This window comes from Phyllobates terribilis, unplaced genomic scaffold, assembly GCF_046119375.1.
Source record: "Phyllobates terribilis strain yellow unplaced genomic scaffold, ASM4611937v1 Scaffold_1__5_contigs__length_1240528914, whole genome shotgun sequence".
NCBI classification, from domain to species: domain Eukaryota; kingdom Metazoa; phylum Chordata; class Amphibia; order Anura; family Dendrobatidae; genus Phyllobates; species Phyllobates terribilis.
Window position 1 is genome coordinate 965,580,451 of NW_027362761.1, and position 15,020 is coordinate 965,595,470.

General features: G+C 38.7%; 1 protein-coding gene across 3 annotated transcripts in view; it reads right to left on the reverse strand.

Moving 5' to 3' along the window:
- LRBA (LPS responsive beige-like anchor protein) overlaps window positions 1–15,020 on the reverse strand; it is a 646,348-nt gene that overhangs the window by 558,899 nt on the left and 72,429 nt on the right. For all 3 annotated transcript variants that reach the window (XM_073642521.1, XM_073642520.1, XM_073642519.1), the window contains exons 20-23: window positions 14,362–14,485; window positions 13,025–13,217; window positions 3,354–4,322; window positions 1,853–2,028 (exon numbers count right to left, since the gene is read on the reverse strand). In XM_073642521.1, the coding sequence (XP_073498622.1) occupies window positions 1,853–2,028; window positions 3,354–4,322; window positions 13,025–13,217; window positions 14,362–14,485 (1,462 nt within the window). The remainder of the gene's footprint in view (window positions 1–1,852; window positions 2,029–3,353; window positions 4,323–13,024; window positions 13,218–14,361; window positions 14,486–15,020) is intronic.

Sequence of the window (15,020 nt, forward strand, 5' to 3'; positions counted from 1 at the left end):
CACGTTACCAAAATGGATGTGGAGGGGATGGTCACAATTCTAAGTGCTACAAACAATTCCTACATCAGCTTGCTCGGATATTGGAATAGTATAACTATAGTAACAGATCTACGCTTAATAAAGTATTTGTAGAGCACCAAAATAAGGAGAAATCATAAATAAATCTAACAAAAACAAAGTGCTTAATTAATCTATGGTTGATAAGCAATATAATAAATGCATCTTGGTAGGATGAATTCATAATGATATCTACTATAATACACTGTTCAAAACAGTAATCATGAGCTGTTAAAAAAAAAACAGTCAAAATTGGAAAGTATAAAGTGCTTAGTGCATCACAATATGTACTAAATAATACATATAATTAACACCACAGAAGAGATAATTTCACAATATATGAATGATGTACAAGTCAATGAAAATGCCATATGAAATGCAAATATTGAGTACCAATGGTACCATCTTTAGTAATTATACTAACGAGCATGACTCACACATTCACATCCGATGCATGTTTTACCATTTTTGTCCATCCTTTGACAAAGTAATGGCGAAACACGCAAGTCATTAGTCGGTATAATTACTTTTTTTCTTTTTGTTATGGCTGGGACCATTGGTATTTGGTTTAACATTTCATATCAAATTCATTGATTTAGATACCACATACTGGTATTACCTTCTTATAGTGATGCACTAAGCATTTAAAATTTTCATATATATTTACTGGGTTTTTTGACAGCTCATGATTATTTCGTAATAGTATTAATATTATAGTAGATATATCATTAGGAATTCATCCTACTAAGAGGTATTTATTATATTACATGTCACTTATGGATGAATTAAGCACTGTGTTTTGTGATATTTATGTACAACGCAGATTTTGCTCATTTTTTTTGTCACTTTGCAAACAACTTATTAAGCTTAATACACTTAATTTTACACTAAATTACCATAGCTATACCATGCTTCTGTCCGAGTAGGCTGTATTAGGAATTATTTGTAATACTTAGAACTGTGACTATTCCCTTCCACATCTTATTTGGTAAATTTTATGCTGATTATGTAATTAACTATATTTTCTTTAGGTCTGTGAATATTCTATTGATGAAAGATCATTCATAAATGAATGATCTTTCTTTGAATTAAAGAGCTTTTATCTGACTTTCAGCGCCTTTCCCCACCCTAACTATAAAAAAAATATATATGGTTGAATACATTTTAAACTATGCCGGTTTGCAATTGGTTGGCTGAAACAAGTGTGCATTCTTAAGCTTTAACATGATTTATTATCACTTTATTTTAAATTGTTAATTTTCATCAACTTTAATCTAATGTGTATGGTGGCCTTAATAGTGGCTTACTCCCCCCTCACTGAAAACACATGAATGCTTGGCTGCGTTGAACATTTCAGTATATAGAAGAGAAGAGAGTTAGCTATTCTCATATTTAGTCTCAGAAAAGCACCATAAGGTTAAGAGCAGACAGTGTCATATAGACGCTGGAGCAGCTACTGAGTTTCCCCAGACTAAACCACTTTAGGAACCCCGGTGATCAGTTTCTTAAGGCAGCTTAGCCCTCGTTCTTGCAGCAGCTCAACCATCGGCGGTTTTCATCTTCTATTGATATGTATAGAGAGGGCAGTTTTCCAGTAGAAGTTGCCCAAAGAATGAGCATGTCACTTTTGACAGCTTCAGGGTTTCGGAATCCTGAAGCAGTTTATAAAAAAAAAGGCACTTAAGAAGGAGCATGTGCATTTTAGGTGGCGCTTTTATGGGAGGATTCCGCCTAAAAAAGACACAGCGTACACATGTTAAGAGTTACATGGGGTAAACGCATGGTAAACACTAACCTTCGCCACATTTGGATGTCCGTTTCAATTGAAAACAAAAGGTCTGTCAACAGTCGCTGATGCATCAATGACCATTTAAACTCAGGAATACGAAACATGGTAGATCTGGAGTCTCTGCGCTGCCCGTCTGATGGGGCTACTCGCTCTCCCTCATGTACATCTGTCTGTTTTACAGGCTACTCAATATAAAAACAATAAAAGGAAACAAGTGATAAGGTTTTATAAAAAGCAAACCTACTGCTGCATAAACCTTCTCAAAATCTAAGCTCATCGTTGCAAGATTAATGAAAGAAAATCTGTGTATGTGGATAGAAAGAGCCAGGAGCAGATCATAAAAGAAGTAAACACCTTTTTTATCCTGTTTGTGTGAGTTGTTTTGTTTTATTAAATCTACTTCTGCATAAAAGTATTAAAACAATTAAAATATATAAAATGCACATGTAATCCAGACTAAAAGGGGTTATGTCAATGCCACTCTCCAACCTGACTTAAAGCTACACTAATCTGATGCATTGCAATGGCCCATTTTTGTTTTTTTGTTTTTTATTTTAGAGAGGGGGAGTGAGGGGGAAGGATGCAAGATGTGGGGGATGAGCAGATATTTATTTTCGGTTTGTCCATTGATCCACATTTCAATACCTAAATGTGTCTGCCTTCTTTAAAACATGTAGCAATGTACAGATTATTGCAGTTATATGCTGTTTGCATCTGCTATCCCATTAATTGCTCCCATCTTCATTCACAACACCAGTAAATACATCGCTCTAGTCCTTGTACTATTGAGAACAATTTAAGGCAATGCGGTACAGTAGTCCGAGAAAAAAAAAAAAATGCAGCATGGCAGTGGCATCCAATTGACAGAAGTGCTGGCTCCATTTTCAGCAGCCTGACGTCTCTAAGTGGAGCGAGCATACAATGGGGTCATGAGGACCCTAGTTCCTCTTTTCTGTTTAAGGGTAAATAAAACTTTTAAAGAATTATTTAACTTGTTACAGCCACATCGACATTTCAGAGCATGAGCAAAGCAATCAAAAGACCCACCATATTAATAGGAGTCAGTGCATAGCTCTGCTCTGAGAGCACCTGCTGCTTAATTCAGTGATGATGGGTTGGGGTCTCTGGAGCAGGGAGCCCACCTATAGCAACTTCTGACTAATTCAGAGAATACAGACTATCATACTAATAACGGTTTGTAAATGGAGACATCGAGATCTTAAGTTTAAGTGTACTTTCTTAATACTGTCCAAAAACGTTAAAGACATTATGGCACTTGCCAATTCATGAAATTCTTTATTTTAATGTATCTAGCGGACAAACAGGATAAAAGCAGGGAGGACAGCACACTGCCTACAGCGTTTCACAAGTCTGACTACTTTTCTGACTCTTAATATGGTCTATTCAGGCTACAAATACTTCAGAAGAATCCTCTATACAAAATCAGTAAACTAGAAGATATTTTACAATAATGGCACATGATAAACATGCCTAAACAATACTATACCTCTGGAACAGCCATTGGAGAGTGTTGGGGTTCACCATTTGAGCTGGCTTTTAATTCCAAGTTTTCAGTATCAGATGCAATACTGGACACATCAAGCTTAGCAATTTTCCTTTCAGAATTCGGAGCATCTGAAGTGGTCGCATCTGGAGCTCCTGTGCCATTTGTATGACCTACAGAAGTGGACGGCATGTCTTGACCTACATTCTCTGAACAAGCTTTGACATTCACCCCAGCGTTGGATAATACTTCGGTGGAAGATGCTGCTGCCTCAGATATGACCTCTGCCTCCTGTGGAACATCTGAGAAACTTTCAGTATGCTCAGCCGCAGCATTGGGAGTATCAGTACTGGCCACCTGGGTACTCTCCTCATTACTATTACATGCTATGTGCGGATCCTCTGGAACGTCCAAGTTCACATGAACATTGGAAATATTGGCTTCAGTTGTGACATCCTGCCCATCGACTGCAGCAATGTCACCATTTTCCATGTTATCTGATGACTCCACGTGTTCGGCTTCATTACTACTTGCAGCTGGGGTAGAGGTAGATTCAACATCATGACCGTCATTAGAGATAGCGGTTTCAGCGTCTAGACCTGTAGAGTCCTCTGATATTTTTTGATTTTCTGGTGCTTCTATATATACCTCAGTTTTGCCTTCAGAAATCTCATTAACACTAGCAGTTTCAGATTCCTTTATTTCCAATTTGTCTACCATGGGAGAGTGACTCTCCTTGTCCTCACCATGTTCTTCATGCACATTTCTTTCAGACTCTGTATATTCAGGATAATTCAATACAGTTTCAGTCCGTTCCAAAGTGGATGTTTGAGGCGTTGTCTCTAGCTGCCTGCTGTACCCAGACACTGTCCTTATAGGACTTGATGGTCCTGGCCCTATTTCACCACCTACTTGGTCCTCGTATTCCCTGAAGGCTTGAGCCAGGCTCTCTCTGTGCATTTCATAAGTGACCTGAAAACAAATTGACATTTCCAATTAGAGTCTTTTTTATTATTATTATTATTATTATTATTATTATTATTATTATTATTTAGACATCGCATTTTATTGGGGGAAAAAATGGTTTCAGAAAACCTCAAATCACAGAAAGGAGCCTCCTAGAACAATTTATAGAAGAGATCTCATTGCCTGTATGTCTTTTTGGATGAAAATATGGGTTGAAATGGCAGAAGGGAGGAGAGGAAACATTTTCGAATATATTTTCTCTACTCAGTGCCATGACCCGATCCTCCCTATGTTTTACAAAGACATAAATGAGTATATAAAAGACTTTAAGGAACAATAAACATTTATAGGTAACATTACCCCTTAGTCCTCAGTCCAGAGCCTCTCATCTATCCAAATCAAGTCTCATACTTTGCACTGACCAGAGCCAATAGCCTGAAACACCATTTCTACAAATTGAGATTCTGATTTGGCTATTATCCTAAGTCATATTGCACGACTCGTTAAAGGGTCAATAGTGACTTGTAGGATTGCTGCTTCCAACAGGTGGTACTATAGAGTTCAAGTCCTCTTGCTTTCTGGAGAGGCAGTTTGCATATTAGTGGTAACCAGTCACAATAAAAATGCAGCCCAATCTGCAGGCACCATGTTATACAGCAGGGGAGCAGAGTAGATTGATATATAGTTTTGTGAGTGAAGGTTCAGTAAAACTTGTGATTTAATTATTTAAACCTGTGCTCTTCCTGGGATTTTGGGTCCAGTGGGTGGTCCCATCAGTGACGGACAGCTTTCTTTCTATAATTGTGCGTGCAGAGATGGCTGTCAGTCACTGATAGACCGCCCACTGGACCCAAAATTCCACAAAGAGCAGCTCCCCCTGTTCTATAACACGATGCTTGCAGACTGGACTGCATTTTCGGGGTGACTGGTTCCCTTTAAGTACAAGTAGAGAGGAGATAATTGTGCCTACTGTATTTGGCAGTCTGCAGGATTTTCCTTATGTCACTGATGATCGCTTCTATTTTCAGCTGGTAAACAGTCAAAGTGTGTCAAAAGTTTGATATTTGATTCCTAATTCAGACAAAGCAGTGGGGCAGGCTCCTGCTGCAGCCAGCTGTCTTAAGATCCCATGGACAAGCAGCACTATATGGCCACCGATCGATCAGTTGTTTAATTACCTGTTTACACAGGCAGACCAAACTAAACGATGCACACTGAGCAATCTATACTAGATCGCTCAATGCACAGCGGCAGCCATAGTTCTTGGCAGTGCGAGTCCTGTTTACACAGAACGTTGCATTTCTGAGAATGATGATCTTTTGGGCTGCACAAAACAAAAAAAAAAAAAATCAATTCACTCCATGATTGTGCGTTTTGTTTGTTCATTGGGTGATTGGAAGCCTATTTACATGACAAGATAATTGTGAAATGATTGTTTTAACACTCGTTCACAAATTATCTTACAAGTAAAAGCCTCTTAACAGCCCTCTTAAACAAGATTTTCGTTAAAACATTGTACGCCAAATCAGTTGCTGCTCATTTGGTGCAGTACAGAATATACAGGAATGAAGGCTTGTTTATACCATACATGTCAAACTCTGGCCCATGGGCCAAATCTGGCCTCAGGGTGGTTTTATTTGGCCCGCGACAGCAAAATCACCACCCCTATGTGGGGTCATTATTCTGTATGGAGGACCATGTGGGGCCCATTATTATGTATGGAGGACTTTGTGGGGCCCATTATTCTGTAGACTGGTTGGCCTGTGACTTTATCCAAGTTTTTCATTTTGGTCCTCTGTTTGAGTATGACATCCCTGGTTTATACAGTCCCCTTAAAGTTTGCAGATGGTTAGCAGCAAAACCCCTGTTTACATAGGGATATGATGCTAAAAAAAAGATTAATTTTTTTAGACGACATAAAAAATACAATTAGCTGAAAAATGAGTTTATTCATTGATCGGCCCAGCGCTGCCATGTTAACATTAGCCAATGATCCAATAATATCATAATTACAAATGTTCAGCCAATTATCAGCCGATGCATAAGCACCTATACAGATGAATAATAAGATGGAGGAAATTGATGATTTTTTAAATATATATTTTTAGCTTTAATAGCATACAGTCGGATTAAAGGAAAGTGAATGATTTAAGATTTAACTGATAGCATTAAGTATTTCATAATTTTCTCTATTTTCTAGCTTCGCATTCCTTTAATCTTTAATTCAGAATTTGTCAACTGGGATAATATACTAAATAATAAAATGTTTAAGAATTGTGAAATCACGAGTATGACTAATAATGAACTACACAATCAACGCTTAATTGCATGTGTTTAATTTAGGAGTTTAAAATGCAGGTACACCAAGATATCTACTGTAAAAGGGGAGGTGTGGGAAAGGGGGTATTGGCAGGGTTTTGTTTTTTAAAGATCCTGCTCAGTCTAAAGATTATTATAAAATGCTCTAACTGGTTTGGCAAGTTGAGAATGATAGAATTCTTTTTCAGTATTCGTAAAAGGCGAAGTCAGGATCCAGCTAGTCAATTTAATGGTTGTTATTCTTCGGTTACTCGCATGTGTAATGGAAAAGCTGATAGTGTGCAATTAATTACTAGATTTTGTTCTAAATTAGCCAGCTAAAAGACCGGTCATTAATCTTTACTGTGATTGGAAAGTTAATCTATAAATGGACAAGGGCTGAAAATAAATAGCCCAGGCTACTAATGTCAGCTCTTCTAGATTTCCTCAAACAGTGGGTAAGCCAGCAAATAAAAATAAAATATCAAGCCTTAAAATGGTAAAGAACATCCTGGATAAGAGTTAATCTGTCAAATGCTTCTCTTTACACATCTTGAATAGCATGTGCTAAACCTAAACACCCTGCACAAACTTCTCCATAAGAATTGGAGAAAAGTGGGAATTTCAACAGTTCCCGACATTCAGTAATGATCCTAGAAATAACCAATTAATAAATAAATCTGATAGTTTCCAATGTATGGTTTGGGGGGTTTGTAATTCACTATTACCAAATGATTGACTGACGGATGATTTTGCAGTATCCAAAGAGTCATTTTTTTTTTTACTCTGTTACATGTACAAATACGGATTATACAATCGGCTTTTCTTGCATAGCGACGACTGATTAGAAAGCAAATGGCAAGTTTGGTCTGGGCTCCTTGGTATTTTTTACTGTAATGTAGAGCTTCTTTGATCAGATTTTATTACTACCAAAAGGGATATGTCCCCCTAAACATTTCTGCACATTAAAGAAGATCCTGTTTTAATACTCTTGAAATTTGACAGGAGACAGGTATTACTATTAGGAACCTTTTATAAATGAGGTATTGAAAATTCATGGAGTTACATGTAGCTGGATAGGTACTAAATGGTTATCTGTATTTCAATAGCGCCAAGTGTATTCAATGGGACTACAGCTTCTAGAGGGCAAAAAGCAAGGCCAGAAAATTTTTTAGATCCCCCAAATGAAGAAATGTGACCAAAGACATTGGGGAAAAAAAAATATATTATATTATATTATATATATATATATATATATATATATATATATATATATATATATATATATATATATATATATATATATATATTATATATATATATATCAGTTCAATGTAAAGAGAAAAAAATCATATCTATTGTATATATACATATGTACATAAATACACAGAAATATTATATATACACACCAACCAACTTTTAAACCAGCAATTAAGTTTATTAGGAAAATTAACCATTAACTACATAATCGCAATTTTTAATTTTTATTTTTAGTTTTTTTTATGCTGAAGGGATTGGATTTTTGGGAGGGGGGGGGGCTCATCCAGCATTTCCACCATAACCGCTGATCAAATTCGTCAGCTTTTCTTGAGGCAGATGGAAATGTATGTTGACTAGAATTATCCTTCCCTGCTGATATCAACAACAAGGTCAAGAACTTGCAGATAGGAAAGAGCAAACACAGCCCCCTCCAGGAGACAAGGTGTCAGGAGAGTGTGCACGGCACTGTACGGAGTGGATTATTTGCTAGCAATACTGTACTTCACATGATATTTCTACTGGTTCAACAATGGGATTATTGCATAGAAATGACACAATTGTTCTATTTTACTACATTAGAAGCAAAGCATCACTGCACTATAGAATCCTATTAAACCCTGGCACTCATCTATTTGTGCGGACAGAGAAAAGCCACTGCCGAGCGCTCGAAAAGGAAACGCCACAGCTGCATTTACCATTCACTTTGCTGGAATGATCGGTATAAAGAAAACATGCAACAGTTTATGGAACACGCAAGAGAAATATTATATTTCCAGGAAATTAAAATAACTACAAAGGAATCAGCTTGTCCTTTGTCTTTAGTTATTTCAAGCTGAATAAGAAAAAAAAAAAAAAACACATTACATATCGGCATCTTTTCTGATACGAATGCAAATGATATTTTCTTTGTAGCAAGACATGTTTTTACATCGTGCCACAAGGGCATATTGCAGGAGAGGGCTGGAAATAATTGAGCTCGTCAAAGCCTTACAGATGCTTGGATAATGATAGCTCACTTAACTTCCCAACCTTACCCCACCGCTGGAACGGTCTCCGCAAATCTGGGTCTGTACACTAAACACAACTGTTCTTACATTCCACACATTGTACAGAAATCTGCTAGCTTGCATGCCGCTTGGAAATGTCAAACAAAAAGACTTCAATAATGCAGATAAAAATGAAGCAATCCATACAGGCATCAAGTACTACCAGCCCATCACTTTCTCACACTGAAACATTTTTTTTTCCCTCTATTACATTTATATCATGTATGTGATTTTTTTCTTTAATCATAGTCTGTGCAGATTTACATATATTTCATAAGGACACCATTTAGGGAAAGCCGTTTAAAAAGCAGCCAAAGGCAGTCAGTAAAAATGTATTCCGCGCCCTGTTCACGGACCTTGGGGTTTAAATGTCAAAGGGCACATATGTTTAAAACTTGCTAATCAAATAAGAACATAAAAACAAAATAGTTTCCTATGGTGCATTTAGATTAACATTTATACACTGAAATTGGAAGCAATTTCACAGCATTAACGCAGTAGCCGTGTTATGGATATATGTAATACTAACGATCATGTGGAATATTGAAAAATGTAACCGTAGGATACGTAAAATTAGAAAAAAATGTATATGGTAGCAAAAATGTACACATCTTATTAAAAATAGGACTGTAAATAGAATTAGAAATCTTCATAGAGGTGCTTACATAAAAATAAAAAAAAATACTAAGCTACCAGGAGTAAATGAAAGCACACGAGTTAGGGAAAAAGAAAAAATTTTCCTAGGAGAAAATGTAAGAACAAAACCAATTTTAGGGGAAAAAAAAAAAAAGAAGAAGCAGGGTGCAGCAATTTTGCTTGGGAAGCAGCTACGGCTTATAAAGTGTGCTGCAGCTGTGGGAGGAGAAGGTTACATTGACAAACAGCTAGCCTGCTACAAAGGTGGCAGCAAATCTATCAAACTGGACAATAAAATTGCAATTGAGTTTCTTTGGCTTTTTATAGCAGAAGCACGTATTTTGATATGTAGCCCTGCAAAGCCCTTCCAATTTAGGACATTCGCTCCTTTATCAGAGAAAGGTGTTTGCAGCAGTTACCCAAGGGCCAAAACATGTTCTCATATAATGAAAGAGCTAATTGCGGAGGTTGCCGTGCTGGTAATGACTTCACTGGCGGTAACATAGAAAAGTTTTAAGTGCTCCATGTAACACACAAAAAAAGTGAGAGATGTACAGCACACTATACAAAAAACTGAATAATGTTTTAAACAATGAAAGAATATTTAGAGCTAAACCCAGAGTAAAATAAATGTTAAATGCAGAGCTGTGCTCCGCCAGGAAAAGCAATCTACATGTCGATTTGTAGCACAACTGCACCACCTAGTGGAGCAGACTGCACACAGCATGTCGAGGTTAAATTTTTTTTACTACACTTCTTTGAGGTCTATGGGGTAATGTTCTCCTTGGGGAGAGCGACATACCAGCCCTGGGATGCCAATGTAAGGAGACTTATTTGCCATCCAATGCTCCTCTGGGAAATTAAATATGCAAATAGCCTCTCCAGAGAGGAAGAGGTCTAGAACTCTATTGCACCACTTGTTGGAAGCCGCAATCCTACAAGTCAGTCACTATTGACCCTTTAATGAGCCCGGCAATATGACTTTGGATAAAAGCCAAACTAGAATTCCAATTTTCAGACAGTGTTTCGGGGTATTGCCGCTCCTCGGTGCAAAGTATGAGATCTGATTTGGCTGGGGAGGGAGGCTATGGGGTAATATTTCTCCTTGTGGAGAGTAACATCATCAAAAAAATCACAAGCAGCAAATTTTCATACAATCAGTATTTGTAAGCCAAAAAACGTCGCCTTATGGCAAGTTGCACAGTCTTTAGCCAGTTCAGTAGTGAGCCATTTTACCCCATTGCTAAACAGGCATATTTTTAGGTTGTGTCATACATGCACTTAACGGATCTATAATTATTCTAGTTTAAATATCAAAATAATTTTGCCTTTAATTCATGAAATCTGTGGCTTAAAAAAAAAAATTTAAGTACCACAAAGGATTGCTAAAGCTATTTTAAAATTGTGCTCCCCTTTACATAGAGTTTTTATATATGAGATTTTTTTTCAATGGGGCATGGCTAGAAAGACCAATTCAGACTGGCAGTGTTTTTTTTTTTCTTTTTTTTATATATGATTATTTCTTTTTTATTTCACACCCACTCTTCCACAAAAAACTTTTGGGGGGCATTTTAAAATATTAATACATTCTTTTTTTTGCTTATTTGTTAAAAGGCTCGGATGCCGCACACAGCACGCAGAGAGTATGGCAGAGGTTTAATTCAAGATTTGGTTTCTCCACGCAGTGAGTGTAAATTTAAGTAACAACAATAAAACAGTAAAATAGGACTATAAACGATTGTGGTTTAACTAGAACACGAAAAGGATGAACAATATGGCGCAGTCTCAAAAGTTCAGGCTGAATAAGAGAAGGTAGATTACTGGAGGCTTGCACGTATCTGTCCTTTAGCGATAACTACGTCCGTCTTCAGACACTCACTCCGGAGGGTGTCCGTCTTCTGGCGGCAGTGGGCGGTCTCGGGTCTCACCCACTGGGCCCCCAGTCCTTTTGACCACACGAAAGCGGTCACGACTCCTTTAAGAGCCGTAGCAAGCTCCTCCGGCCTACAACAAACAGCGTCAGGATCACTAATCCCGGGTGCGTCCTCACCCATAAGTCATCGTCAGATGTCTGGAAAACTGTGGTGATGCAGGTAACTGAACGATCACTTTCTGTAGGCCCGGTACAGACAGCACGCCCCTTGTTTTGCGCCATGCTGTGTCACCCGTTCGTCCGTCACCGCAGACAGATCAGCACGTCTCTATTTCACCGAGGACAGGGCAGCACGCCTCTCTCTCTCGTTGTCGGCAGGACAGACTGTTCCTCCCCAACTGCCGGTCTGCTCTCCACAACCAACTGCCTCTTTCGCGCGAGCCCAGACACCTGACTTCCTCTCTTCCGTCCCTCTCCTCTGTCCCCCAGCACTGACCAGGAAGGCCCCCGTGCACTCTTAATCCCGTCCCCTGGCAACACTGGGCAAAGACCCTGGCAGTTCCGGCGCCGGAGCTCTGCACCTGTCCCTAGGCAAGTCTTCCTTCTTACATATTTCCCCTGTAATTGGAGTTAGCATATTAGCCCCAGTTATAGAGGAATTTCAGCCTTATGCCTGGATCTCCTAGGATCCAGCAGCTTCTGTTTCCTCCCTACACCCAGCAATCACATGACCACTAGGTCAACCTATATACACAAGAGCTCATTCAGCACTGTGTATACAGCGATTGAGAAGGTAAATATCTTGTACAATCTGGCACAAGTTTAAGAACGTCAGTGCAGAGTAGAGAGTGAACTGCCTTAACATTTACAGGTTTTGGGCAATCTAGAAGTAGTTAAAGGGGTTCATTCATCCTTACCACATCAACTGCACAAACCATAAAAAAATGGAAAATATTATAGAATTATGATGCTTACTTATCCAGTGTACAGCAACATGATGCAAGTCTAAAAAAGGAGCCAATTGCTGCTAGTCACACATTCCCCACAGCCAGTGATCTGCATAGTGATCACCTACGAACTGCAAGCAGCCCATAAAAACAGTAAGGAAAGAAGAAATGGATTTCTATTGGCTGCTCTGCAGTTGAGAGTGGATCACTATGCAGACAACTGACACCAGATGCTACTATACTAAGAAATAAAAGCAAGAAAATGGCATAACTCTTCATTGGATAGTTAGTTTTTACAGCATGCAAACAGCTGTTATATTAAATATTACATTTTTATGATCCATCGAAAATGATGTGATATACAATGATAGGGCCAACCACTGTGAGAAACAGACGCTATGTGCTGAAAGTATACCCTATTAGCCACATAAGGAAATGCACAGAGAAGCCAAAACACTCCAAAAATTAGAAAGCAGTACGACGAGGCAAGAACACAGCTCTGTTTGCCATGTCAGCATGTGAAAGAAACACCTGCAACAAAGCCACGGCAAAGCAATGACAGCGATCAGGAAGCATCTCCTCACAGGTCCTCACTATAGAAATATGCATTTAATGTTTATAGGACAAGAAAAGAGTTTACACAATTACCTTTGAATGAGTGATTGAGATTGTATCCACCCAAACACGCCAGCCACCCCACTCGTATTTCACTGCATGGTAGAGAAGGATGCGAAAGATGGCAAAGACCATTTCTGTAATCTTCTGCTCCTCTGTGTTTTGGGGGCTAAAATAGCACAAGGAGAGCATCCATTCTTGCCAAACTGAACACTGCAGCAAACTCCTGCAGAAAGAACATGAGGGACACACCAAAGAGATTAGTACGTCTAAATAATAATAATAATATCTAAACAATGAACGTTGTACATTTCTAAATGTGAGATTATGCTGACTTACACTAATGAGAAAAACAGCCAATGTGTCACAATCAACCACTGAGGCTAGAGGTTGCCTACACCTGTCATGTTAGGGAATTTGTGACATCACTGTGTTAGCGGGGTACACAGAAGACTGGTGGGGGGAGGTGATTATATAGGGCTGGAAGGGCAGGGATAAGAAGGGCCAGTAAACATTTTTTAGTTATTTTAGCAATATTGAATATGGTGGGCAGAAACCCATGTACATGAAAATCCGCTGCAACATTTCTAACATGCAAACTAAACCCATCAACACAGATACCAAAACAGACTGCCCACACAGATACCGAAACAGACTGCCCACACAGATACCGAAACAGACTGCCCACACAGGGGTAACAGGTCCATATGCACAGCAAACTACCAGACCACATATATTAGAAAGTATTCATACCAGACCCAAATCTCAATATAAATATTTATTCATTCATTATTTTCACATACACATTGGCACAAAATGCATTAGGTGTTAGGTGGGGAAGCTGTGGACGGTGTGAATATGCACTTGCTCTTCTAGAAGTAGTACGGAGCAAACAAATTCACAAGATCCTGCTTCACCAGGCACATCAGCGGTCCATGGCCGCCGGACCGGAGCCCTGCGAGCCTACTCCTACCACTTCCTGAAATCCCAGCATATATTCTGATTAGCAAGACTGGCACGATGTTATGTGTGTGTCATACAATGACAACATTACGTCAGCTATCCTGGCAGGTAGGAGGAAGTTTGCAGGGCTCTGGTACAGGTGCCACAGACCACCAGCAGGTATAGAGTCTTTGGGGTAACTCCGTGCATTATATACAGAGGATTTCATTACATGCTTCTCTATGAAACCATGTTTTTCATTATAACATTATTTTAACCCGATTCTTCCAGATTTCTCGTGTCTTGATTTTCCCATGTCTTCAGTGTTTATACAATGAATTCATATGAATATGATTTTCTTTGGTGTCTGATCTGATCTGCATAGCTACAATATAGGTGGTCTCACAGTACAAAGTTAAGTCACATACCTTCTGTTTTCTCTGCTGTTATTAAAAAGTTTTATCATGTCCGAGAGGAACATCCTCCTCACCTCCATGACCTCTTGGGATGGAGGAGAATTCCGAAGGAGAGTAGCGATAACTTTAAGAGTCACTGAAGAAAAATAGCAGAATGAAAACATTGCTCCTATAAGGAAGCTATGGCAGCAATACATACGAATATTAAACAATCCTGACAATTTTGATATAGACTTTACTCCAATAGCAGATTTTGGGGGAAACCAGTATCGGGCATGCTATACCCTTTAATCTAAGGTGACTTAAAAGGGTTGTCCAATGAACAAAGTACATTTTATCCAAATATTTTGGAATAATAATTTCCACAATTGGATATTTAAAATGAATAAAAAAAAATGTTCCTATTCTGAGATCTTATGTATGTGCCCCTGCTATGTACTTTGTAATGGTTGTGTCTGACCATACAGGGACATGGTCTGATCATACCACATCTCCTGGGCAGGGGAGGAAGGAAAAGAGTATACAGACATTACAGCAGGGGATCACAGCTGATTCTGTGGGTTAAACCATCTCCCTGCCTGTTTTTAAACATTTTACCTCACAGAAAGAATTTTGTGATCCCTTGCTGTCCAGCCTGTATAATCTATTTTGCGTCCTCCCCTGCCCAGGAG